A 27,795-nucleotide genomic window follows, 5' to 3' on the forward strand; every position below is an offset into this window, starting at 1 on the left:
TTGTTTATTAAATCTTGAGAAAAAAATTCCAAATAGTTTCATGCATGGCTTACAATGGAATAACAACAAACACCATCCAAAACTTTATATTCAGTAACATTTCTGATTGAATTGAAGTTTATTTCTAGTATTAATTGTAAGACAGAAATAATAGTGTGTGTGTGCTTGCGTGTGTGCGTATGTGCATGTGTGTGTGCATGTGTATGTGTGCGATGTCCATAATGGCAAGCAATAATCTGTGTCCAAATCAAATATCCTTTATGTACTGGAATGGATTCTTTGATATGCCAGTACATGTGCTACTACTTCAGTACTGTAATGCTTAAATGCCAATGGTAAATGTAACAAGATACAAACACCTCTGCACACAAATTCACATACCCACAGGCATGAAAGAAGATCCAAACACAATTTCAGATTAGCAATCTCAATGGCGGGTTACACCAAACTTTAATAATTCAGGGAATAATGCCAAAAACAACCCTTTAATTATTACACAACCACTTGTAAATAAATTCTGTGGTTATATTGAGCCTTTTTTTCTCAAAAAGGAAACAACTTTTCATGGACCACAATACATGCTACTGTCTTCCTTGTGAATCCCACAAGCCTTTTTTTCTCAGAATTCCCAAACTTAACATAGAGTCTGTTCTCCTTAACCGACTAAAATTGAGTGACAACTTTTTCTCCAAACCGAGTAAAATTAATGAACATAATTTTTCTAATCACACCATCTTTTTCTCTGTTAGATAAATGCTGATTAGGTAATTACACCCAGACTGAGTAATTACTAATCTTTGCTAAAGCAGAAAACATTCGATGCCAATCTGAGGACTGCACACTCTGCATGGGAGTACAGTTCACTTACAGTTCACTGTCTTAATTCACTCCCTTGAATTTCTTTAATGATTTTCACGAGTTGTAGTTGTACATTTTTCAGCTGAACATTATCTGAGAAATTCCCAAATCTTCTAAATCCGTCCTTCCCCAATCGTTTCAATGACCAGACAAACTTTTTTTTAAACATCGGAATCTGTTTCTACAAAGATATTTTAAATACATGAATTGTACAATCGCTGATTGTTCTTCAATTCAATTGATTCTGTTCCAATTTCATTCAAATGAGCTGAAACATAGGTCCATATCTCTTTGTCTCCATTATGCCACAATTTAAAAGGTATAACAGTAAACATCTTTCAGATCCAATACAAAAGTAGAAAATATAATTATGCATAAAAATAGAAGCTACACACGACAGAGTGAACCACTTTTGCCATGAGCAAGGTCATACTCTGTAAAGGGAATTATTAGAGGGGAGCTGTAAAATACATAATTGATACAATACGAAAAACAATCTTGAGTAATTTGTGTGGGAAAAAAAGATTCTGGAATACAAGACTGCATGCTTTTAACAATACACACTTATAACTTGGAAGGATGTTATGCAGACAATACAACCGTTTTTCTTTCTTTTTGTCACGTTGATGTGTTCATAATAAGAATCACACAAAACACGAGGTTAAGTGTATAAAATGCATCATATGATAAAACCAACTGACCATGCAGGTAAAACAAAGCAAAAAAAAGTAAAAACACAAGTACCTTTGAGAGGTAGCTTCAACATGGACATGTGTGTTCATCACTAAATATGCACACATTTGTGTGCATGCATATGTGCACATATTCATTCTTGAAAATTCAGCTGAATTTCTGGTAGACAAAGAAGAAAAGAACAACAACACACAAACACAAAGAGAGACAAATACAATTGCAACACATGCACATACACATAAGTGTGTGTACGCACACACCTGCACACATCAACATTCTTTTAACAACAAGACAGCATACAGATCCACAAAAGTCTCATTTTGGTCACTGTTCCAGAGCAATTCTTTCAAAGAGTGTAAACAAGTGTGAGAAAATGGAATAGAGCATGCAGAGTGGGACAAACAAATGTAACACATTAAAAAAAGAAAGATTAAAGAAAAAAACCAGATTCTCTATGTAAAAAAGATCTAAAAAAGCTAAGTTTTCTTTCGATTAGAAGTACATATTTATTCAACAATGCTTTCTTTCTTTATTTGGTGTTTAACGTCGTTTTCAACCACGAAGGGTTATATGGCGACGGGGAAAGGGGGAAGATGGGACAGAGCCACTTGTCAATTGTTTCTTCTTCACAAAAGCACTAATCAAAATTTGCTCCAGGGGCTTGCAACGTAGTACAATATATTACCTTACTGGGAGAATGCAAGTTTCCAGTACAAAGGACTTAACATTTCTTACATACTGCTTGACTAAAATCTTTACAAACATTGACTATATTCTACACAAGAAACACTTAGCAAGGGTAAAAGGAGAAACAGAATCCGTTAGTCGCCTCTTACAACATGTTGGGGAGCATCAGGTAAATTCTTCCCCCTAACCTGCGGGGGAAATTCAACAATGCTCTTGTCAATCATCATAAATCTGTGGTTATATAAAACACAAGTATATGCATGTCTAGTTTTTCAACAACAAGGACAAGGTCAGCCAAACTTGCTCTACATGGCGTTGAGACTCATTCTCTTAGGCCGCTTCTCTAGATAGACCTTGACCTCCCTCTCCATGTCCTCGTCAACCGAAGCCGGTTTGATCAGACGGAACGGAGTCTTGTCCACAGAGTGCTCAAAGCAACCAAAGATGTGGCGTCCCGGCCCGTGTGGAGTCTGGCCCAGCAGAAAGTTTGAGAAGATCTGTTCATAGCCGTCCATGTTCAGAGGGTAACGGCCATTCTGGAAATACAGAATTCAGAATACAGAATAATTTTATTTTATTGCCCAAGTTTGGGAAATCGTTTTGACAGATGCGTTTTTTCACTCCATTCACTCTCGCCAAGCACATTCAACAGCTATGAAAAATAAATAAATTCACATGAAAAGCCAAAAATATTCCGTTTATCAACCATTTCATGATAGAGAAAACTGGAAAATTTCAATAGTAAATTTTCATTTGATTAATATACTTACCCAATTCTCATAAATGCATTGACTTCAATCTCACATGCTAGATGTCGAAAGACTACTCAAATTACCTGCCCTTGTAAGGGTGGTAACCAAGCTAAAAACAGACGCCATAGCCGTTGCTATGACCTGTCCCACCTGGTTACCCATAACCCACCGCGCACTACGTGAGCGCCGGCATCCGGAATAATCATTCGAGACTTCTCAAAAACCCTTAGGAAATTAAGTAGCGGGGATGGATGGGAGGGTATTAACTATGAGAATTGGGCAAGTTTATTAATCAAATGAAAATTTACTATTGAAATTTTCCATTAAATTACATATTCTTACCCCAATTCTCATAAATGCAGATTGCTCCTAAAGGCGGAGGGAACTTACTTATGTCCCTGAGAGAACCTGTCCTGCAGAAACTAACGAGGGCAAGGAAATGGCCCCATCAAGTCAAGAGCAGGAGATGTCCAGGAGGTAAAAAATTAATGAACACGTCATCAGACCTCCAATGAGCTGTTGGCAAAACTTCGCATAGGCGACAGGAACACCACCAGCGAGAGAAGAAGCCCAGGCTCTGGACTCCTGAACACCTGTAAAGGAACAGAGGGAGGACTGAGTGAACAACCCAGTACCACCTGAGGCAGAACCGAACTGGCCATTTGCACCAGCCCACGGTGTTCTTACCTTGTCACCGGTGCCAAACGACCCCAGTGACTGATTACACGACTGGGTTTTCAGGATAGTCAGGTGCTTGTTGCTTTTCAAGTGGCTTTTGAGGGCAGTCTTTCCATTGGAACCGTAGTTGATAACATTAACATCGTTGCACAAAGTGCACTGAGCTTTTCCCGGCAAGTTGATTTTAGCAAAAGCATCGCCGACTTTCAGTTTCACGTCTTGTGTCTTCTGGCCTTTCTCGTATTTCCAGCTCAATGATACAACTTCATCGAGCCAGTCGAATCTCCAGAGATTTTTCTTGTACTTCTGCTGGTCAATTTCCCGGGATAGAACGGTTTCGTCTCGCTTTAGCTTCCTCTTGTTTGTTTGTTTGTTTGTTTATTTGTTGCTTAACGTCCAGCCGACTACGCAGAGCCATATCAGGACGAGGAAGGGATGAAGGGGGCCACTTGTCAAGCGATTCCTGTTTACAAATGCACTAACCCATTACTTGTGTCCCAGCAGGCTTTAGTAAAACTAAATTAATACCTACTGGAAGATTACCAGTTTCCAGTATGTTAAAATAGGCTTAACCTATCTACTGCTGGTTGGTTTTTGGGGTTTAATGTCTCTTCAGCAGATGCTAGCTGCTATTCGAGACCGATCTACTGCTGGACTTACATCAGAACACTAACAGATTAAACTATACATGAATCGCGAGACAAGCGGCAAGAGAAGAGATTTTTGGAAAAAATACAGGTGAATGAGCAAGAAGGCAGAAAAAAGAAAAGAATTCATGAAGAAAAAGAGAGCATGACAGGAAAGAGGAACCAAAAATCTACCTAACAGCAAACTAGAAAGCTCCTGCGGTTCCAAAAACAGGAGGGGCCTTTAATTTCATAACCGCAGTGCCCCACTGCGGGATTTAGCTTCCTCATCATTTTGGCAAGTGGCTCAAAGCGATGTAAAAATGGCGCCGAATCATTCTCATACGGTATGCTTATACTGAATCCCCGATAGCTACGTTGAAACGGTGACTGTGGGAGACAAAGACACAGAGCGCGTTCCCATACGGATCGACCAGCAACAGTCTGACCGTTTTATGAACCAACCGTTCAAGAATAGTATGGAATGGAGCGTCGCGATCAGCGGACCGGCCGAAAAACTTGGGTCTATACCTACATATACCCCAAAATTTTCTCAGCGGATTTGCACGAATCTCAAGAATGATCCCTGGAGCCTAAAAATTTACGGAATTCCGTAATTTTACGGAAGAATCCCATGTCTGAGTACTACTCAAAGGGTCGTCGACCCGCACGGAGGTTGCTAACTAGGGCTATAAGCCTTCTCCCCCTTCCTGCCTCGCACTAAGTTACTGCATGGTATCGGCCATCTTGGAAAAGCTAAATGGGCGAAAACCATAGCCGACCAGAAACGTACATTTTCGACGCGGCTGTAAACCCAAGCAGCTAACAAAAACAATTCAATTCAATAAAAAGGGCAGATCTCACCAAATGAATGGCAAACAGGTAAAGGACCCCACAAGCCTGGATCGTCTAAAAGACAAGGGCTAGTGAAGTCCAAGTGAGCGTCGAATTCCGCACATCCTACGTGCGTCGTCGAAAGTCGAGAATAATTATTCCAGATGCCGGCGCTCACGTGGTGCGCGGTGGGTTATGGGTAACCAGGTGGGACAGGTCATAGCAACGGCTATGGCGTCTGTTTTTAGCTTGGTTACCACCCTTACAAGGGCAGGTAATTTGAGTAGTTTTTCGACATCTAGCATGTGAGATTGAAGTCAATGCATTTATGAGAATTGGGGTAAGAATATGTAATTTAATTAACATTTACTAGCAATCCAAAAACAATAGACTGCTAACGTTTCAAAATTCAGAATCGAAAAACCAAGAATGGTAGGTTATTGGAAGGTTAAATTTATGACAAAACAAAATGTTACACTGTTAATAGAACGTTTTGTTTTGTCATAAATTGAACGTTCCAAAAACTAATCTTGTTTCTTGGTTCTTAACATTCACTAGATATTCGACCCATAAGTTTTTACAGAAGATAAACAAGACACACAACAAACAAATAAAAATGATCAACAGATGAATACTTATCTCTGGATATTGCTTCTTCTAAGATTGCAGGATTGCTTCCTGGCATATCTGATGAAGTGGCCGCATCCACAGATAAGTGATCACGCATCCGTCATTATTATTTGTCTATTTTGTTTGTCCACTATAAAGATTGCATATTGATACGTTGAAGTTCGAGTGAATGTTTTTTTCTGCGTAAAATTAAGGACGACGTCCTTTCCACGAGGTAATTGCGACCATCAACATCGGTGAAGAATATAAGTTTACTTACGTCTGTCATCTGGGCATAGGCCAGGTGAGAGTTGGCTTTAGCCTCATCTTCAGGTAAGTTGACCATGTGCAGATAAAAGTCACACAGCTCAGATTCTGCAATCTCTGCATCCTCTGAAAATACAACCATCAAAATATTCTGTAACAACAGTGTCAACAATTGTCTCGCATCCTCTGTAAAAATAACCATCAAAATATTCTGTAACATCAGTGTCAACAATTGTCTCTCATCCTCTGCAAATATAACCATCAAAATATTCTGTAACAACAGCGTCAACAATTGTCTCCCATCCTCTGCAAATATAACCATCAAAATATTTTGTAACAAGTGTCAACAATTGTCTCCCTTCCTCTGCAAATATAGCCATCAAAATATTCTGCTACAACAGTGTCAACAAATGTCTCCCCTAATTCCTCTTCGAATAACCATCAAAACATTCTGTAACAACAGTGTCAACAATTGTACCCCATACTCTGAGATATAACCATCAAATCATTCTGTAATAACAGTGTCAACAATTATTGTCTCCCCTCGTCTGCAAAATAACAATCAAAACATTCTGAAACAACAACAATATTGTCCCAACAATTGCCCTGGGTTTATAGATTAAAGGCACAGTAAGCCTCCCGTAAACCATCACAGATACTGTCAGGCTTTTACACAAAGTACAAACACCATTTTATTTAAACACTCACCGCTTGAGAACATTCTAGGTGCCCTCCGTAAAGAGCGAGCAATTTTCAAAAAATTTATTTTTGCGTGGTTTATCTTACCTCTGAGCCATTGTGAACCCGTGTAATCCAGTTTCCCTTTTTTCACAATTTAGCCACCAGTTTGTCATTGCAATGCAAATCTCTGTAAGCTTATCTGCAATAGCAGGTTATTGTGTACCTTTGAATCTGAAATGCAACATTGAAACGGCTGCGAACTAGAGCAGTGGCGGTTAACGATTCAGAGGAACTGGCGCCAGGCAGCGTCGTCTGCTACGAGAACCACGACCTTGCGTGACTCTGCTTCCGGGCTATCTTTTTTAAACTTTCAAAACTTCGTATTGTTCTGATCTTGTCTTGATGAAAAAAGATTTCTTTTATGATTTAAGAATGTTTGTGTAACAAGCTGTCAATTTATTATTTAGATTTCAAAAGTTAGGTCAGAAGCGCAAAAAAAAACCCGTCCGATTGTCTGACAGACAATCCGCAAAATGAATTCTTTGAAAATTGCTAGCTCTTTACGTAGGGCACCTAGGATGTTCCCGTTCGGTGAGCGTTCAAATGGAAGGGTGTTTGTACTGTGTGTAAAAGCCTGACAGTATCTGTGATGGTTTACGGGAGCAGGGTTCGTACAGTTTTGTTGTTCTAAAATTCAAGGACTTTTCAAGGACTTTCAAGACCTTCTGAAAAGAAAATCAAGCACCCTCTTACCTTCAAAGCTCGCAATGAAACACTCGCTAGTTATTATACCCTCTTCCCGCACGCCGATTTAAATCATTGGATGTTCAAAAACTAATGATAAGCACCATTTTTCATTTCCTTTGATGAGCATCTGGTGTCGTGCACCGGCCATGTGGCTTTTCAAGGCGGTTTCTCCCATGCTCGAAATGTTGAAGTCTTTTTTGCACACGAAGCATTGCGCATGATGTTTCGATTTATCCAATGCTTCTACAAGCCAAGCTTTGAATTTTGCATTGGCAAGCCATTGATGATTGAAGACGCAGTTGCTTTTCCCCACAGGAGACACAGGAAGAGATATAAAAATGCCACTGCGGTTCTCCGCGTCTGCAAACTATTAGTCATTCCGTAGTTGTTTCCCTTGCCAACTTCCGGGAAGGGAAGCAACTACGGGTGACTAGTAATAGCTAGTTTGTCTGCTTTCGTTTTCACTCGATCTTTTATTCTCCCAAAATGTGTGTACTGTATTTGACGAAATAAAAAGGGGGTTGCATTTTTTTTTTAAATAAGACAAGCTGCTGACGAAATGTATCTAGGCAACAATTTGGAAAAATCAAGTACTTTTCAATGACTATTTAACAAAACTCTATTTTCAAGCACTTTTCAAGGCCTGGAAAAGGTTTTCCAATTTTCAAGGAGTTTTCCAGGGTTCAAGGACTCTGTACGAACCCTGCGGGAGGCTTACTGTGCCTTTAAACACTTCTTTGATACATAACAGCCTAGGCTCCAGTTCCAACAAAATGTAGAAACCTGTGGGACTTTAGGATAAGGATGAGGTATCATATAGTCCTGTGAGGTTAATTACCCTCATGGAGGTACAGGTTGCTTTCTTTCTGAAATTGTTTCAATCACACTTTCACAAGTTCAGTGAAACTTCGTTTTGAAGACCCTAAAAAAATATTTTAAGAAATCGGCAAAAATCAAGTCTTAAAGTTACTGTCCTTGACTCTTCAAAGTACACTGAGCTTCCAAGGCTTTCGGTCACACCTCAGGCATCTATCCATTTGAAATCATACCATGTTTTATTGACCTTCTTGCAAGGAGTCAAAATACAATCTTATTACAAAATAGTTTTCATCATTGTTTGGGCAAGAAAGCTGATGCATGGCCCTTGATCAGGCTCACATTAAGTCCTGCGCATGAACTTACTTTGTCAAAAGCCTACATGGAAGTCTATAATTAAGTAATTTATCTTTGTTTGACTTAACTATATACCTGACCAAGACTGCCATTAAGAAACTCACTGTCTCTGTCCATCATGCGGAAGAGAGTCTTGGGCAGCAGACGTAGCCAGACTGGGAAGTTCATCATTCCCTTGCAGCCTGGAATCAGTCTGGTCCACACCGCCAGCCAGTCTTCCAGTGTAATTAAGTGTGCTGCAAGAATCCCAAGTTGTGTGTTAATTTACCTTTCTCTCATAGTTTATAATTCACTTTATTGTGTATGATTGTGTTCTTTCCAAGCTGAATTATATATTTTATTTTTGGGGAAAAAGATATAATAGTGATACATGTAAAAATTAATTGCATTATAAAGAACAAATAAGCTAACAATGTAGCCAAATTCTTTAAACTTTTCTGAGTAAATAATCTACATGGGGTATATCAAAAACACAGTGGTGAAAATCAGAACCTTGATGTAATTCTTACCATATTGTACCTGCAATACAATCCACAGACAACAACACAATAACACTCTGAAACAACAGAACTCTGAAAACAAGAATTTGTAGAAACCGCCTGGCAACTCGCCCGCCTGGCCAATGAAAATTCTGGTCGTTGGTTGTACTTTAGAGTTTTAAAGCCATATAAACACTGCAGATCAACTGTGGTATAATTGTACCGAGCCAGCGAAATTTCTGTCAGGCTAGTGATCGACCTTCTTGAAGTTACTCGCCCGGCTGGCGAGTTAAAATTTTGAGATTTGGCCATGCCTGGACTGTGACAAAATTGTAATTCCTTGAAGGTGAGGCAATTAAGCTGAGCTATGATTTAAAGCTCAGTGAGAATATTCAGGGGGGAAATGCCGTTGGTGCCAAAGTGAATAATATTGTGTTCCGATCGGCACGTTTGACAGAAAAAGGCTGTTTACAAATTTATACAGTGCCCAATTATAACTGATATGATGCCTTTTTCTTTGAAAATTATGCATATCGGAGGTCAGTACTGTTCACTGTGACACTAACGTCATTTGAATATCTCAAGGTCATTCCAAATGAACTTCACATAGCTCACCTTGCTTCATGCACCTCTCTTCTAAAAAAACCAACCCAGTTATTTCCCTACATCCTGGGACAGTAGGGGCGACCACCCCCAACCAGGCGCGTTCACAGGTGGCGGATAGTGAGATGGCCTTCAGATATGGAGGTTAGCTGCGAAATAAGCCAGGCTTGCCAGGACGAATAAGCAGTCGCGGACCAACTGGCGGTGCTTCCAACAGGATGGGGCGGGGTAACAGGTGGCACTGTTACACTCAAGAAATACCCCAGGTCTCCAATGACGGGAGCATCATGCGATCAAGAGCCGCATCTTAAGTTCTAGCCCTGGGGAAGGTCACCTCAGATAAACAAACCAGCCAGCTATGGCCAAATAGCCGGGTAGACTGGACTCGACAGCCCTGTAAAGCCACCAGTCTAGAAGGACCACTCCGATATAAAAACACGCTGAAGCCGGATGAGCTGGGCCATGTATGGCGCATAACGACAGCTCAACGCATCAACGCTCATATGACAGACGACATTTCCCTACATTGTCTGCTTTACAGTACTTAATTTTGTGTCAAATGAATCTCTTTGCAAAAATAAAATAAAATATGTATTACTTTACAACAACAAGTCCCCATGGTGCTTGTGTTATATCAGCAAATAAACAGGCTACAACACAGCATTCTTTTTTTTCCAGGGTGGTAAAATTCAGGATAGTCGTTGACATAGTTCCGTCACACACAAAAATTAAGAACATTGTCAGCGAAGGGAATTTTAAACAAAAGACAAATGCAGGAGGTAATACACTCAACACAACAATGATCAAGAAGTTATTGTCCATTGTCACTAAGAGTAAGACAATGGTACATCTACTCTTGACTTGAGTACTGTTTTTGTCTGAAAGCACATACAGGGATGGCCAAATCGTCTGCCCGATCGCCAGGGGCGAGTAAAAATCCGCTGGGCTAGTAGAAACTGTCTGGCAACTCAACCGGCTGGCCAGTGAAAGTTCTGGTCAAATGCAACACTTTTGTTTGTAATATCGAGTTTTAAAGCCATATAAACACTGCAGATCAACTGTGGTATGTACCGGACCAACAACATTTCTGTCGGGCTAGTGACTTTCTTGAAGTTACTCGCCTGGCTGACGAATTAAAATGTTGAGATTTGGCCATCCCTGACATACCAATTAATCATGAATCATTAGGTGTATTTACTTAATTAGTCTTGCATCACATGCTTTTCATTTGAGCTTTAAGTTCAGACAAGCTCATTCGGATAACTACAGTATTACCAATGTTTCAAAAATGTCCTGCTTGTAAAATTGAACACAATAATTATGATCAAAACTTGTATAAATTTAACATAGAAGCCCAGAGCAAAAAAAGTATGCAAACAGCATTCAGAACTGATCAAATAGCATTGTTACTGGCAAGCAGGGGTGGGACTCTCTAGGAATTTTTTTTCTAGGGGGGTTCGGGGGGGCATGCTCCCCCGAATTTTGTTTAAATGGTACATTAAAATCTGTGCAATCTGGTGCATTCCGAGACTAAAATTCAACTCGTTTGGATCAGGTAAAAAAGACATTCTCCTCACTCCACCACTCCCCCCCCCCTCCCCCCCCCCCCGAAAAAAAACCCACCCACCATCAACCAAACAAAAAACACACTTTCACACAACAATGGTAACATTGTAATGGTGCATACTTACGTAATGAACCATATATCCATAATCCAATACTGGCAATAGTATGATTCAATGTATTGAAGCTAAAAATTACTAATAGTTATCAGGAGTTTTAAGTCAGCACAATTTAACTCTCAAGCCTCCAGTGTTCTAGCTGTTCCATCTTCACTTCTCTCCATATCATTCAGTCAACAAGTTATAGATATAATACTGTGATGAAATGGGACGCGGAAAAATAGATAACTCCAGCGGAATTAGCAAGTTGTGTCCGCGGATTTCCGCGGATTCGCGGAAAAGTCCCACCCCTGGGTAAGTAAAGCACTGCAGTAGTGAATTCTCACTCTTCACAATATTTGAAGCAGCCAATTAGCTGCTAAATTACAGAACGTGTCACAGCGTAAAGTTTGTTCTAGCAAATGTAAATGCCCAGATTGAAAAATAACATCAAGAAAGAGACTGCAAAGTTTAGGCAGATATTTATCAACAACAGTACAACACAAACTACTTGTAAACTGTGTGGAGACGTTGGAAACAATGGCTACAACAGCAAAATAACCCCTACTTCTGAATAAAAAAAAAGTTAATGCATGGCACTAAAGCTACAAAAGAAATCATCCAAGCATAACAAAAACTACAGCACAAAATGAAATGCCCTTGTCAAGAGGCTAAGGGGAGCATCTCGTTACTCCCCCGTATCGTTACACCCCCGGCTCGTTACTCCCCCGGCTTGTTACTAACCCTAACCCTAACCCTAAGGGGGAGTAACGAGCCGGGGGAGTAACGAGCTAATCCCAACTTGCAGTACTCTGGCTTTTAGGAGAGAACAAAACATTGAGGTCTTTCAAATTTTCCAAGTGCTTCAATCTCTATCAGCAATACTGTCAGACCACGCCCTCCCCCTCCCCCACATCTCCTGCTTTGAAACCTCCCCCCATTCCCCTTTTTTTGTAATTATCTTTTCAGATTTGTGTTTTGTGATGCTTATTTAACTAATCTCCATTCCAAGACTCCCCCATTGTAAGACCTGATTTTCTCCGGTCTTTAAAAGGAGGGGGGGTGGGGTGGTGTGGGGGGGTGGGGTGGTGTGGGGGGGTGGGGGGGTGGGGGGGTGGGGGGGGGGGGTGGGGGGGGGGGGGGGTGGGGGGGGTGGGGGGGGGCAGAGAACGGAGAGTTCCCATTGTGATACAAAGAGAAGATTATTAAGTGTCAGGACTGGCCTCAATTCTTTCATTTCCCAAAATCCAGTGTTCTAGAACTAGCAACTTTGGCACAATTCTAGATCAAGCCACTCTAACAAAGCAAATTAAAACAAAGAAATAAAGCGTCTTGAATTAAAAACATAAAAGCTGAAAAAGGTTTCTCCCGACCAATGCAAATATGATAGTCAGCACCATTGCTAATTCCATTTGCCCCCGTGTACACGATTATCTTGGCGCTAATAAAGCCCCATCATATGTTTTTTGCACATGAATACATCACATTTGTACAACAAAAACTCAATATTCAGTTTGCAGTTTAAAGTACATGTGTGCCAATAACAAGGCTATAATGACAGAATCAAGGTCTGATAATTGCCAACAATTATCTCTGCGACACTAAAACCATCCACTAGGGAAGTTCCAGATATATGTCAAATTTCGTCATCATATTGGCTAAAAAAAAAAAATATGTATAGAACAAGAAGAACTCTGAGATTCAGAGAACATTCGCACATCCTCAAGGACAAAAAGCCTTTAATTAACAGACACTGAGAAGCAAAAAAGATGACAGTAACATTGATAGGTAATATGCCTAGAACTGCGTGTTGATTTAGTACCTGTATTTAATGCAAATAAAGGTTGAAAGTTTGTTCAGAAGTATCTATAAGTATATTCATCTAATTTCATTTGACAAAATTTCTCCCTTAAGAATGTTTTCCAAGTTTTTGAAAAGGATCTACAAAGGCTGTTGATAAAAAGTGTATTTTCTCCCTTTAGAATGATTAGGTAATAAACATATATACTGCCAGTTCTAGCTCAGCCATCAAGCAAACAAATTGGAACTGCTAATGGAGCACTGCTACTGAAAAGCAAAACTAGTGTGAACTATAAGTATACATGTACTTGAAAGACGCCCATGCTTTTCTGTTCAAAATGCATATATGCAGACTATAAAAACAAAATGGCAGTGACAAAGGTCTGCCATAAAACTAACGTTTCAACAATGAAGATACGAGAGTCTGAACTTGTGCAGATCAGAGTACAGGAGTATAAAACTGTGCTTAGCAAGTCTTCTGGAAAGAAAAAAACATCAACAACAACAAACACACAGAGAGTAATACAATCCCATGGCGGCCCTGCCGGTCAGAGAGAAACCTTAAGAGACAATTAAGAAACATGACCCACGTAACATGACTATGACATTCGTGCAAGTATTATATGAAAGAAGAATTAAGGCAGAAGTCCAAAAGCAAAAGTCATGTTCAAATATGTTACACCAAGTGTTTCTAGTTCTGTTGCAAAACCAAACCGACAAACCACAATAGGCCAGTGACCGATGACGGTCACCAAGATATAACACTACTTGCACTGACCTGCTTCATAATCTGAAAAAATCCATCAAACCAGCATTGTACTGTAACAGGAAGTTCTCATTCTCAAAGCTAAAGCAGCATAAATCAGACTCGATGTATTGTACTAAGCAAAATTCTGGATTAAAAAGGGGTATAAGGAATAACTTGGGGGAGATCGAAGGGGTTGAGAATTAATAGTCCGAGCAGGAGAGGGGAAAAAAAAATAAAAAATCGAAAAGCGATGTACACATGAGTGATAAAATAAAAGACGCATACATGTATGAGAAGAACAAAAGAGTTGATTTTTATTTAATTATTGGTGTCAAACCTCTTTAATGGGATGGTGGACATGAAACACTGGCAGTGGACTGACATGCAGGCAAACTGAGACAGACAGAGACAGAAAAGAAAAGAAAAACATGCAGAGAGATCGAGGTAGAGATGGACAGATCATTCTCGACAGAGGCCGGCAGAAAGAATGAAAGAAAATTGAGTAGATAAAAACAGAACAGGGAAGAGAAAATAAAGAAAGAATGAGTAAGAAAGCATGTGAGACAGAAAACCAGAACATCAACCAAAAACTGAAATTATACTGACAACGAGTAAAATTAGAATAAGAAAATGGATGTAAGTATGGACTTTCTGAACAACATAAAATTTGATGCATTAATTAATCTTCTATTCAACAATTTGTTTTGAGTATCACAGAAAAATATGCAAATGGGACACTTTTATGAGTTCTATAGTCGACAAGGCAAGCTCTCTTCTAAGACAACCAAACAAATACTTTCATAAGTTCTGCACAGACGAACACATAAGCACTTTCGAAAGCACTTTAGACATACAAGCAAACAAACAAGCAAACAAACAAGCAAGCAAGAAAATAAGCATTTTCATATTCGTTCTAGAAAATGTATTCTGCCGCCTAAACAATGTATTACTATAGGAATTGAACAGGACCATAAAATAAGTTGATTCTGTTGTTATCATCTTTTTCTCTTCTTAACTTCATCTACTTAAGTATGTAAGACTTTTACTTTTACTTTCTTTAGCATCATTCTACATATAAAGTACATTTACTTGACAAACAGTCAAATTTTCTTTATTTGGTGTTTAACGTCGTTTTCAACCACGAAGGTAATATCGCGACTGGGAAAGGGGGGAGAGGGGATAGAGCTACTTGTCAATTGTTTCTTGTTCACAAAAGCACTAATCAAAAATTTGCTCCAGGGGCTTGCAACGTAGTACAATATATGACCTTACTGGGAGAATGCAAGTTTCCAGTACAAAGGACTTAACATTTCTTACACACTGCTTGACTAAAATCTTTACAAAAATTGACTATAAAACAGTCAAATTTAAAATTCCTTACATAAGTAGTCAGATGAACTAACAGTCCCAATTTGTCTTCATAAAATGTTGACATAGCATGCACTTGTGGCTCACAAACTTTCAAAATCATTATTATCAAAACCTTTCTCTTTTCCTTTCCCGTAACATTTCCTAATGCAATTCTACTGAACATTGCAGTGTGGTTTCAAAGCAACTAAAAACTGCAATTTTGAAGAACCATCACAAAATTCACATGTTTTTTAATAACAAAACTAAATAACCCCTTGAGGTCTTCCGTTCAACCACTGATAGGGAAAGACTGCTGAACAAATATTTAACAACAGAGTGAAACAGCCAACGCTACTGAGCACAACCATATACTCAAAACCTAGCTCTATACATACTCAACAATTCAGCATCAAAGTAAGTTTGGAAGAGTGTGTAAAATGAAAATAATTGAAGTTTCTTACACGGTCGCCCTCCAGCGGTCTTGTCGAACAGGATCTCAAAGAAGGCCTCATGCACCTCTTCAATTTCTCGTGCGTCGGACGACTTGGGGTCCCATCCTGTATATTCCAATACCCGCTGAGAAGAAAAACAAGAGGATAATAAATGCATTTCTGGTAGAAAAATGTGAATTTCTCATGCTAACCCATCGGGTATACAGTACGTTACATACATCTTGTAAGACCTCCAAAAATCGAAGAAAATGTTGGCCTTGAAAGGGAGGGCCGGAGTCTTATCAATATGGAGGTACATTTACAGGCGTTCCCCCCCCCCCCCCCCCCCCCATTTAAAACCTCCTCCCTTTTAAAGGTGGTCGTCTACATTTTTGCTTTTTTTCAATAATCTTATGGTTAGATTTCGCTAAAAAGTTATGTCAGATGATGAATGAACCATGGGGAAAAAAGTTATAGAAAAAAAAATATATGTAAAAAAAGATTTTTTTTTTGGGTAGCGTGACTCACGCTTCCAATATTTTGTTTTCTGTTTGCTGAGAACATGTGCTTTGCCTAAAAATACTGACCAATCAAATTCATGTCACTATGCTTATAGCCACGCCCAAACAAGTGCAGCAACAGTTTGACACTGGAGCGCTGTCCACGCTTTTTTTTAAACGCACGAAATGCACGGGATTTGAAAGGAGTTTTGCGATTGACATTTTCCAAATAAGGATATCCTACTATGAGTACTACGCTGGAATACTACAATGAATTTTCAAACGGCTACACTGGCTTCGTCTTTCCTGATCGAAAGGGGGTGTATTGTTGATATTTGTAGATAATAGACTCTGCATTTTAATGGTCAAATGGCGATTTCGGTATAAAAATGTAGACAAGGACCTTCAAGACCTTCATTTTTCAGAATGTGTGTTCATTATATACCTCTGTAAATTTACCTCCATTTTAATACTTCCTCCTTTTTAAGACCTAAATTTCTCAGATTTTGTTAAGTCTTAATAGGTACTGGGTGGCCGAGTGGTAACGCACTTGCGCTCGGAAGCGAGAGGTTGCGAGTTCGACCCTGGGTCAGGGCGTTAGCAATTTTCTCCCCCCTTTCCTAACCTAGGTGGTGGGTTCAAGTGCTAGTCTTTCGGATGAGACGAAAAACCGAGGTCCCTTCGTGTACACTACATTGGGGTGTGCACGTTAAAGATCCCACGATTGACAAAAGGGTCTTTCCTGGCAAAATTGTATAGGCATAGATAAAAATGTCCACCAAAATACCCGTGTGACTTGGAATAATAGGCCGTGAAAAGTAGGATATGCGCCGAAATGGCTGCGATCTGCTGGCCGATGTGAATGCGTGATGCACTGTAAACAAATTCCATCTCACACGGCATAAATAAATCCCTGCGCCTTGAATATGTGCGCGATATAAATTGCATACAATAAAAATAAAAAATAAAAATAAAAAAAATAAATCCCTGCGCTTAGAACTGTACCCACGGAATACGCGCAATATAAGCCTCATATTGATTGATTGATTGATTGATTAAAAGGGGGGTTCCACTGTACCTAAAAAGAAACCCGCACACTCAACCTCATATTTGTTACATCTCCCATGCTTCTTAAAATTGTCATGCTCATTGGACAGAACCTGACTGGGTGAGGAATGCATGAAACAGAACAGGTGTGAGAAAAGAGCACACCGCACACCTGACTGGCAGGAGAGGTCAGTGTAAAAATAGTGCATCAGTGAGGCTTGCATTAACTTGAAATTGACCCAATTTTGCTTGTATCCCTCAGGCAAAATATTTACCAGATGGTAGAACAAAAACGATTAAAATTAGCATGTGTGTAACAATCTCAACAGAAGATCATCTCCTTGACAAGTTTTCTTCTCAAGCGCTACATAAAAACTTTGCTTTGTGTTTTGTAAAATAATATAATAACGTACGTCAGTCACGTCGTGCCCATTTAGCAGGACCATGCCCCAGCACTTGCCAAGTAATAACAAAAAACTAGAGAATTTACTGAGTGTCTTATTATCCATGTGAGGCAATGTATGAGAATACACCGATCTAGCCCTGTAACTCAGGTCTTTCTTTCTTTATTTGGTGTTTAACGTCATTTTCAACCACGAAGGTTATATCGCGACTGGGAAAGGGGGGAGAGGGGATAGAGCCACTTGTCAATTGTTTCTTGTTCACAAAAGCACTAATCAAAAATTTGCTCCAGGGGCTTGCAACGTAGTACAATATATGACCTTACTGGGAGAATGCAAGTTTCCAGTACAAAGGACTTAACATTTCTTACATACTGCTTGACTAAAATCTTTACAAAAATTGACTATATTCTCTACAAGACACACTTAACAAGGGTAAAAGGAGAAACAGAATCCGTTAGTCGCCTCTTATGACATGCTGGGGAGCATCGGGTAAATTCTTCCCCCTAAACCGCGGGGGGTTGTAATTCAGGTGTAACTCAGGTGAGACATCAGACATCCTCCCCAACACCCTACCCCCCACCACCCCACCTGCCTTATACAAGTCTTCACTGTCAAACATGACACTTTTTTTTTTTTGACCTTTGTGTGAATAAACAGATATGATTTTTTTTTTCTTCACAATTTTTTTTTTATTCAGAAAAGGTTACATGCATGCATTCAGGTTCACAGTATGGGAAAGGCAATTCAGAATATTATGACATTGACAAAAACACCTCATGTATACAATGGCAGAAAATAAAGTGTTTTTTTGAATATATAAAAGCAGGAAAGTGTGTGCAGTTATTCTTGTATGAGCTCTGTGTACGCAGCCCACTTATGAATATATTTGTCATAACTCATTGTAATCTGATGTACTTGTTTGTCTATTTTGTGTACATATAATGCAAGTTCTCTGAGGTACATGTTGAGAGTTGGTTGGACTTTAGCAAGTCTACATTTATAAACAAAAAACTTGGCAATTAATAATATGTATGAAAAACCTTCGTCGACTTTTGTCTTATTGTCATAGCCAAACAGTACAAGAGTAGGGTTCAAAGCAAGTCGGGTACAATTTGCACATTTCTCCCTTAGGCAATTGACAAATGCATTCCAAAAAGTCTGCATGCACTCGCATTCCCAGAGATAATGAAATATTGTGTCTCTCTTTTGTTTACAAAAATTACACTTATCACCAGCAGTCACACCCATGCTTTTCAAAATACCATTGGTAACAAGCACTCTATAATTAATTTTCATCTGATCTGAAACCACCGTAGTTTTGTTTCCTTGATTTTCTTTGTGGTCATGAAAATGTTCGGCCATTCAACCTCTGTGCCAATGATCCGTTCCCAGCTTTTGCAGGCATTGGGAAGTGTGTGTTCACCCAACATTACATCATAAAACACTTTGACTCCCTTTGGAGATCTATAGTTACAATGTCAAATGTTTTGTGCGATTTAAAACCATTGTTGTCTTCTAATTGAATGTTATGTTTTCTTAATTTCTGTTTGACCGCACTGACGAGTCCACAAAAATCAAGAAACGAAACCTGGATATTGAATTTAGTTTGAAAATCACCCAAGGATAAAAATTTGCCTGTGTCATTTGCAAGATTTTTTTACAAAAAATACATCTTTCTCTATCCAATCTTCAAAATACACAACCTTATTATTAATCTGAAATTTGTTATTAAAAAACAGGGGTTTCATCAAGATCTCTGCCCCTTCTTTCACTGGAACTTTCTTTCTTTCTTTATTTAATGTTTAACGTCGTTTTCAACCACAAAGGTTATATCGCGACGGGGAAAGGGGGGGGGGGGGGGGGAGATGGGATAGAGCCACTTGTTAATCGTTTCTTGTTCACAAAAGCACCAATCAAAAAATTGCTCCAGGGGCTTGCAACGTAGTACAATATATGACCTTACTGGGAGAATGAAAGTTTCCAGTACAAAGGACTTAACATTTCTTACATACTGCTTGACTAAAATCTTTACAAAAATTGACTATATTCTATACAAGAAACACTTAACAAGGGTAAAAGGAGAAACAGAATCCGTTAGTCGCCTCTTACGACATGCTGGGGAGCATCGGGTAAATTCTTCCCCCTAACCCGCGGGGGGTTTCACTGGAACGCTGTCATAAAGTTCCAAGTAAGAATCAAACACATTCTTCCAAAATAAATTTATTGTGTGATTACGAATGGCATTCTTCAAAACAACAGGACCATATTCTTCAAGCATATTAATTTCAGGACATTCTTTGACTAAAAGTTGTTTCCATTTAGGGTTACAAGAGTCTGAAAGACATTTCTTGAGCCAAGTAAGTTTTAGTGATTTGATGTATGTAGCTACATGTGGAATATTCAACCCTCCTTTCTCAATGGGGTGCACAGCATTGGACCGCTTGACTTTGTCTCGTTTTTTATCCCATACAAAAGTGAAGCACATATTTTGCACCTGAGATATCAGATGGTCTGGGGGGTTCGGCAACATAATCCACAGATAGACAAGCTTTGATAACACAAGAGACTTCAAAACCGCCACTTTTCCCGCAGGTGTAATAGAGCGTTTGATTGAATTTATCCGTAAAATTCATCTCTGCCATATTTGAAAGATCGTTTGTAAACCAGAGTCCTAATAATTTAAACTGTGCTGGATTCCACGTCATTTGAAAATTGGGTACATATTCAATATTGCTATTTCTTTTACTGCCTAACCAAACGTTACAGGTTTTCTCGTAATTAAGCTTCAACCATTCTCTCACGTCTTGACTATTGTAACTCTCTCTTGGTGGGTCTTCCCTCTTCTTCTATCTCTCGTCTCCAACGCATTCAAAATAGCTCTGCCCGTCTTGTCTTACGAAAGAAAAAGGGAGATCATATCACCCCCCTCCTAAATCAGCTCCACTGGTTGGAACGTACAAAATCAACACTCTCACCTACAAATGCTTCCATGGTCTCGCCCCTGCCTATCTCTCCGACTTTCTCTCTCTCTCTCTATGTCCCTTCACGAGCACTCAGATCATCTGCCGACTCCCTCAAGCTCAACATCCCCCACACCAAACTCAAAACAGCAGGTCAACGCTCATTTTCTTTCCAAGCACCTAGCCAATGGAACACACTACCTCTCCCCCCCCCCCCCCTCATTCTACACTGCCCACCCCATCCCACCCTGAATAACTGTACATATTTTAATGGTTGATGGTGTGTGTGTGTTGGTGACTTTAAGTCTCCGTGTGTGTGAATGAGTGTATGTGCGCCTTGAGTCGCCTGTTGGTGAGATATGTGCGCGTTATAAATATTCGTATTATTATTATTATTATTATTAACCCCGAGATGGATTCAAAGTCTGCTAAATCTTTAAAAAATCCTGATCACCTTCCAAAAATAAGGAGGTGTCATCTGCAAACCGACTGATTTTACACTCGGTGTCCGAAACTGTAATTCCTTTTATATTATCATTTTCCCTTATTTTACAGGCCAACAACTCTGCACATAAAATAAATAAGTAGGGAGAGACTGGATCACCTTGTCTACAGCCGCCACTGACTTTACAACCTAACACTTCTTTTTCTTGTTGCTGTGAAGAAGACTCAGGTTTCTCATTTGTCCTTGCTGTAACAGGCCAATGACACTGGGCATAGACCTATATTAGATATAGGTCCCTGCACTGGGCAACCTTCCAATGTTTGAGTGAAAAATGCTCATAATGTGACACTGTTTGGGGAGGGGGGGGGGGGGTTGCACATAATGTGATGCTGTTAAGTGGGGCAACCTTCCCATGTTTGAGTGAAAAATGCTCATAATGTGACACTGTTTGGGGAGGGGGGGGGGGGGGTTTGCACATTATGTGATGCTGGGGAACGGGGAGGGGACGGGGATGAACATTAACATGTAATTTGAGGCTGTTTCAGTGTTTGGTAGGAAAATTAGTATTCTGACGCTGCTAATTGCACTTAATTTAATGCCACTGGGAGGTGTGCGTGTGTGTGTGTGTGTGCACCTGAATGCATGGTAATGAGTGTATGGTGTTTGTTTTATCACAAGTCAGAGTCAGAATAAATTTGTGAAAAGAGATAAGCCTCGAGTTTCACAGGACTGGTAATTTAAACACGTGTCACTAACCTTATCTTCAAAAGTATGTCAGCTAGTGTGTCAAAGAGAGAGAGAGAGAGAGAGAGAGAGAGAGAGAGAGAGAGAGAGAGAGAGAGAGAGACTCAGAGTGTGTGTGAATACGAATAAACTTTATTGTCATGAAACGTAGTGTTTATAAGACACGGAAAGATAAATAACCAAATGATTTCCTTATAATTATTTGTTTTGGAAGCAATTCTATACAAATTCTCCAAATTAAGGTTGTACATTGTCTACCGGTACTTGCAAAAGTTGATATGATACATAGGTCGATTAATTTCACTCATGAAAGTTTGTAGTAATTGGTTGTTTTCTATGCAGTTATCTAGAAAATGTAAATAATCTTAGCTATTACTCCACATGTTTCACATAATCTATTTTCCCTGGGTGTATTGCTGTATCTACCAGTTTCAATTTTCAGGTCGTGTGCACTTAATTATTCTTAGTTTACACCACGACTGTTTATATTTTCTTTGTATGCATAACAGATATGGTTCCGTTTTATAATTTGTTACGTAATAGTTTGATACAGATTTAACTTCAGTGAACTTCTTATTTGACCTTTCCAGAATATATATATTGGAGTTCCAATTTTTGACATATAACATATTCTAACCTTTTCACATTAAAAGTAAATTGATTTTTTCACACATGATCTAATCCAATGACTTGTAACAATTGTTTTACAAATGATATCCATGGATATGTTTCACAGCCTTTGGTGTACATAAGATAATATACTTTGCTCAGATGAGATGTTTTTGGAAGATCCAATATGTGTAACCAGTACGTAATATTGTGTGTATGTGTGTGTGTGTGTGTGTATGTGTGTGTTTGTGTATGTGTGTGTGTGCATGCATGCGCATGTTTGTTTGTGTGTCTGCCTCTATGTATCTGCCTGTGTGTGCATGTGCATGTGTGTGTGTGTGTGTGTGTGTGTGTGTGTGTGTGTGTGTGTGTGTGTGTGTGTGTGTGTGTGTGTGTAAGAATTCTATGTAACCTTTGAATGAACCAACAAATGAAAACATGCAAGAAATGCAGATTTAAGCTACAGCTCTCAGCCTACAATTATGCAGGGGTATGTTTTTGGGGAAAGTTTGAACTATGTACCTAGGTGAATTGATACTGATATGTGTTTTTTTTTCCCTTCTTTTGAACAGAGAATGACTATCAAAAACACGGGTAAATTTATGGGAACATAATAAAGCTCATGCATATATCTTGCCAGACGACACTCAAAATAACGTTACACTCTAACAGTGACAGTGACACATACACACAAAGTCTGATTAAAGCAGGTGCACACATGCGTCTATCAAAAATGCACCTTTTAAACACATGTTTACATTCATGGGAACATACACTTTCGCAGTTGGGAACTTGTGCATAACTAGCCAGATCACACACACAGACACATACAAGCCAGATCACACACACATACAACACACTCAGTTTTACATGTATACACACACACACACATACGTACAAGACACAAACACAAAGAGTCTGATTCACTGGTGTGCACATTTATAAGGCCAAAAAAAAATATATGTTGGTTTAGGGTTTAAAGTGACAAAAAATAATAGGGTAGGTAGGTCGGCTTTTTAAAATATTTTTTTTAGTCTCTGTATGGTTCGCAAAATGTGCCAAATGTTATTTTGGGGTATTTTTTTTTAGAAATGAAAAAAAGTTTAAGGGTTGGCAGGAAAAAATAGGGTCGGTCGGGTTACCCTAAACCAACATATATTTTTATTTGGCCTAACGCTGACTTGCCTTTACAACATCGTCAACTCTGATGGTGCAATTATTGTATCACTTTTAAGGTTCGAGGGTATCATGTCTCCGTTTTTCCTCAAATAGAGAGTACACTGCGACACCACTTTGTCAGGTAAGAAAGCTAATCCCATCAGAATACGGTGATACCTGCGATGTAAGACCCCTCCGATTAGAGGACACTTCCCATGAAAGGACACCTTCTGACCCCTTTGCCTATTTCCTTGATCAGAATATACCTGCTACGACAGGCCACTACAATGTATAGGGACACTTTGGACTGGTTCCACAGGTGTTCTTTCATAGCATGTATACGGCTGTACTGTACCTATGTCAGCAATTTTTCCACCGGCAAGATCTGCAGATCAAGTAGTGTCACCCGACCGCTTTTGCAAGCGTGTTACCCTTTATTCCCCACACTTTTATAGCATCTGTCGGTGAACATTCTACAGGTATACCGACTAAAGCATGACATGGTACTTTTTTCATTTCACTCAATTAGTTTCTTCTATTCTAACAGGACATACCCACTAGTTTGAAATTATACAAGTGTGTAGTCTCACTGAGAAAGTCTGCAAAAATCACACACAAACACACACACACACAGTGCATACCTATACCTGCACGTATACACACGCAGGCCTGAAAGTGGTGAGTATTTTACTCGCCATGGCGAGTAGAAACATGTAACTGGCGAGTAGAAATGTTCATCTACTCGCCAAATGCGAGTAAAGTTGCTGAAACAAATTGTTGGTTTGGCTAGTAAAGTTTGCTCTCTGGCTAGTAGTAGTACATTTTCAGAATCACTAGCCAAAGAGGAGTACACCATTTGTTGGACTTTCAGGGCTGACATATGCAATCTATCCTGGGAAAGGGGACTGCCCATCTAAAGGTCAAGTCCATCATTATGTCAATTTCTACCAGTTAGAGTCTCTCTAATGGCTGGAAATCATGCAACTGGTTGTTGACCATTATCATGTATTTGGTGACATAGACTTACATGTACAGTGGAACCCCCCCCCCCCCCCCCTTTTAAGACACCCCCCCCCCCCCAATTTAATACTCCCTCCTTTTTAAGACCTTAATTGTTTTCTCAGACTTTCTGTTCATAACCTCTGTAAAATTACCCCCATTTTAAGACTTCCTCCTTTTTAAAACACGATTTTCTCACAATTTGCGAGGTCTTAAAAGGGGGGTTCCACTGTACTACAGTTGAACTTCAAGCCCTGGCGACCCCCTCTCCATACCTCCCCACAACAACCACTACAAATGATCCCAAACAAGATTTGTTCCAGATGTAATTCACCTTTCAACAGTAACGATTCCTTTTGGTCGGTCGCACTGCACGTAGCATATATATGGCACTTCCCTTTATTGTTATTTGTTTGTTACTTTATCCACATTAATTATTATTCCTGGTTACATACACGGCTTTTGATGTACCATCACATATACTGCTATTGCATATGACCCATCAAAGGCATTCAGGACAAAAGCAAATGTAAGTCTTTTTTCTATAAAAAAAAAAAAATTAAAACAAATTAATGCCAGCTAAACCGAATACCAAGACCCAAAAGCCGGGGGGGGCCTGATAGGGCCAACAAAAAAAATAGGTGTGGTTACGGTAACATAGCCAAAAAAAATAGGGTAGGTAGGTAGCCAATCACTTTTTTTTTTTTTTAACTTTTTTTTCTAATGTGTACAAATTAAACCTGTTGACAGGGAAATAAGTGTGCGACACGGGCGCTTTCGCTTTCATTGCGTTTTTTGCACTCGTTTGTTTTTATTTTTTTTTATTTTTTTTGACAAATGTAATAAAAAGTTATAGGATCGGCCCCTAAAAATAGGGTAGGTCGGGTTACCGTAACCACACCTATTTTTTTTTTAGGCCTAGTTACTCAATCCTTGCTGTAAAACTAGATGTGGCACTAAAAGAGTGAACGAGTTGTGAGATCAGTGTAAATAAAATATCTGAAGTCTTCAAAACAAGTGTTTGCATGGATTGAAATGACTATTACCTTCATGAACTTTGCAAGGCTGCCTTCATCAAGGACATTTTGCTCATTGGGTTCTGAAAATGGAAAAAAACAAAAACATGTAGCATGACATAGATGATAAAAAAAAAATCACATTGAATAACATCAGTTATGAAACAAAGAAACATACATTTGTCCCAATGCAGCCCCCTTCCATCCACTACCCTCACCTTCCAGCCCCTACCACAGCCTATCATTTTGTTTGTTTTTCCAAAAATGTTCTGCATAAAATGCTTTTGCCAACAACAAAAACAGAAGGGTACCACAGGTGCATGTCTGCCTTTGACACCAGTCCCCAAGACCAGTTTGTGAATTACACATGGTTAACAAACAGCACACACACCATAAGTGCAGTACATGAGAAAGTCTGATAATGCTTTCAGACAAGTTTGACAGTCTTTCTGAGAAGATTGGGTACATTCATCGTTGGGTATAGATTTTTGCAATGGAGAGAGAGATCGGAGAGAAAGAGAAAGAAAGAAAGAGAAAAAAAGAGAGAGAGAGAGAGAGAGAGAGAGAGAGAGAGAGAGAGAGAGAGAGAGCCGGTATGCATGTGTGTGTGTCTGTGTGTGAGAGAGAGAGAGAGAGAGAGAGAGAGAGAGATTGCGTGTCTCACAGTGAATCCGGGTGCATTTGCCATTATTACAACACGGGCAAGCCTAGGAATTGATTGTACTCTTCCATTTCAAGTGAAAACAGAATCAGTTACTCTAACTCCAAACTGCTCAGATTGTATTGTATAATTCTCTTTCTGGTGATTGCAATGGCCAAACTACGTGATATATATATATGCACAGCTGTTGTGCTGTGTTTTTAAGTAGTAAACTATACAACCGTACAGGCATCACAATAATAGTGCGACAGCTGACTGACTCGCAGGGACAGGGACGAGTGCCCGTTAAACTAGATAGCTGAAGCTACACAATCCGTCTATCAGTACACAATCATTCATCTTATGCTCTCTGTCTGTCTCTCTCTACGCGTACTCTCTCTGCCTCTTAAAACACACACGACTTGCTTGTCATTGCACCTCTTCGGTAAAGCCTTGCACTTACAGTAATTTGTTCCTAACAGTTGAGACTACGTTATCTGCAGTCGCTCTGCAAATAGAGTACCTATATAGCTCGTCTAACTCTGCAAAATCACAGCAAGCACAAAAGCAAATAAAACCACAGAAGTAATGCAAAATTCTTACGGAAAAACTTGAAGTAATATTTCAGCTTCTCCTGTTGAAAAGAAGACAGGGTAAATTGTCGAGAACTCATCGTGAAAGTGTGTCGCTGGTTTTGTGATCTCACGCACAGTCAATTTCACGCTGACCCTTTTCACGCTTGCACAACACGAGCGCGCTGCACTTCTAAAGTTGTCGTCTGCTACGGACCTTGGAAACTGGAAGCAAAAAGCAATGCAGTGCAAAGGCGCGCTTGTTGTGGTAGCAATTCAGAGCAAGCGTGTCCAATATCGTGAGACACACGCACCTCAAATTCTGTGGAAGATTGTCAAACTAGGGCGGGACAACGCAAAGCACGCATCCTCACTGTGTAAAACTTGGCATACAAAACACAGTCGCCGACACACCTCTGCTAAACAATTGCCTCTCATTGGCTGATCTGTGAACCAAGACACACATATGCAGCTTATAACAGCTTTGACCTATTTACAAAGGCAACAAGACTCCGATTTGCACAGGCAAAAGGACATAAATAAACCCCGCTATATGTTCTTCAACTCGTACTATAAGGGTTATCATGGTCGAGCGTGACTGAGGGTTGTTTTTCTGCTGTTCTATACACTGGGCGAAAAGTCACGTTTTGGCACTAGAACCAGAGACATACTAACGTGGCATATAACATGAAACATCTGAATTTTGTGGCATTATACCTGTGCGATTCAGGGGCGGATCAGTTCATTTTATGGGGGGGGGGGGGGGGGGTTTCCAAAAGTATATTGTGAAGATATGGGTGTGAAGGCGCGAAGCGCCAAGCCGACGGCGCAAAGCACCGCCTAGCTTGCTAGGGGGGTCCGGGGGCATGCCCCCCCCCCCCCGGAAAATGTTGAAAAAAAGGATGCAAAATGGTGCAATCTGGTGCATTCTGAGGATGATCATTACCAGTTTCAGGCAGCAGATTTTGTCACTGATTAATACCCCAAAAATTGAAACTCAAGGTAAAATAAAGAAATGCACTAT

The 27,795-nt window shown here is 39.7% G+C and overlaps 2 protein-coding genes across 2 annotated transcripts in view; both read right to left on the reverse strand.

Moving 5' to 3' along the window:
- LOC138964292 (queuosine 5'-phosphate N-glycosylase/hydrolase-like) overlaps positions 1 to 27,795 on the reverse strand; it is a 114,711-nt gene that overhangs the window by 28,305 nt on the left and 58,611 nt on the right. The window lies entirely within an intron of this gene.
- Positions 412 to 27,213, reverse strand: LOC138964294 (sarcoplasmic calcium-binding proteins II, V, VI, and VII-like). The gene is made up of 6 exons (XM_070336211.1): positions 26,803 to 27,213; positions 25,590 to 25,642; positions 15,708 to 15,822; positions 8,710 to 8,841; positions 6,018 to 6,130; positions 412 to 2,774 (listed from the first exon to the last, which is right to left on the reverse strand). The coding sequence occupies exons 1-6, from the start codon at positions 26,870 to 26,872 to the stop codon at positions 2,544 to 2,546; spliced, it is 714 nt and encodes a 237-aa protein (XP_070192312.1). The 5' UTR covers positions 26,873 to 27,213; the 3' UTR covers positions 412 to 2,543.

Source organism: Littorina saxatilis, linkage group LG4, assembly GCF_037325665.1.
Source record: "Littorina saxatilis isolate snail1 linkage group LG4, US_GU_Lsax_2.0, whole genome shotgun sequence".
NCBI lineage: Eukaryota > Metazoa > Mollusca > Gastropoda > Littorinimorpha > Littorinidae > Littorina > Littorina saxatilis.

Excerpts from the sequence above, each read along its gene's own strand:
- LOC138964294 (XM_070336211.1), bottom strand. The coding sequence starts at position 26,872 with ATGAGTTCTCGACAATTTACCCTGTCTTCTTTTCAACAGGAGAAGCTG. Across the intron at positions 6,131-8,709 it reads CCGCATGATGGACAGAGACA|AGGATGCAGAGATTGCAGAA; the intron begins GTGAGTTTCTTA and ends TTGTATTTTCAG. Across the intron at positions 2,775-6,017 it reads CCTATGCCCAGATGACAGAC|AATGGCCGTTACCCTCTGAA; the intron begins GTAAGTAAACTT and ends CTGTATTTCCAG.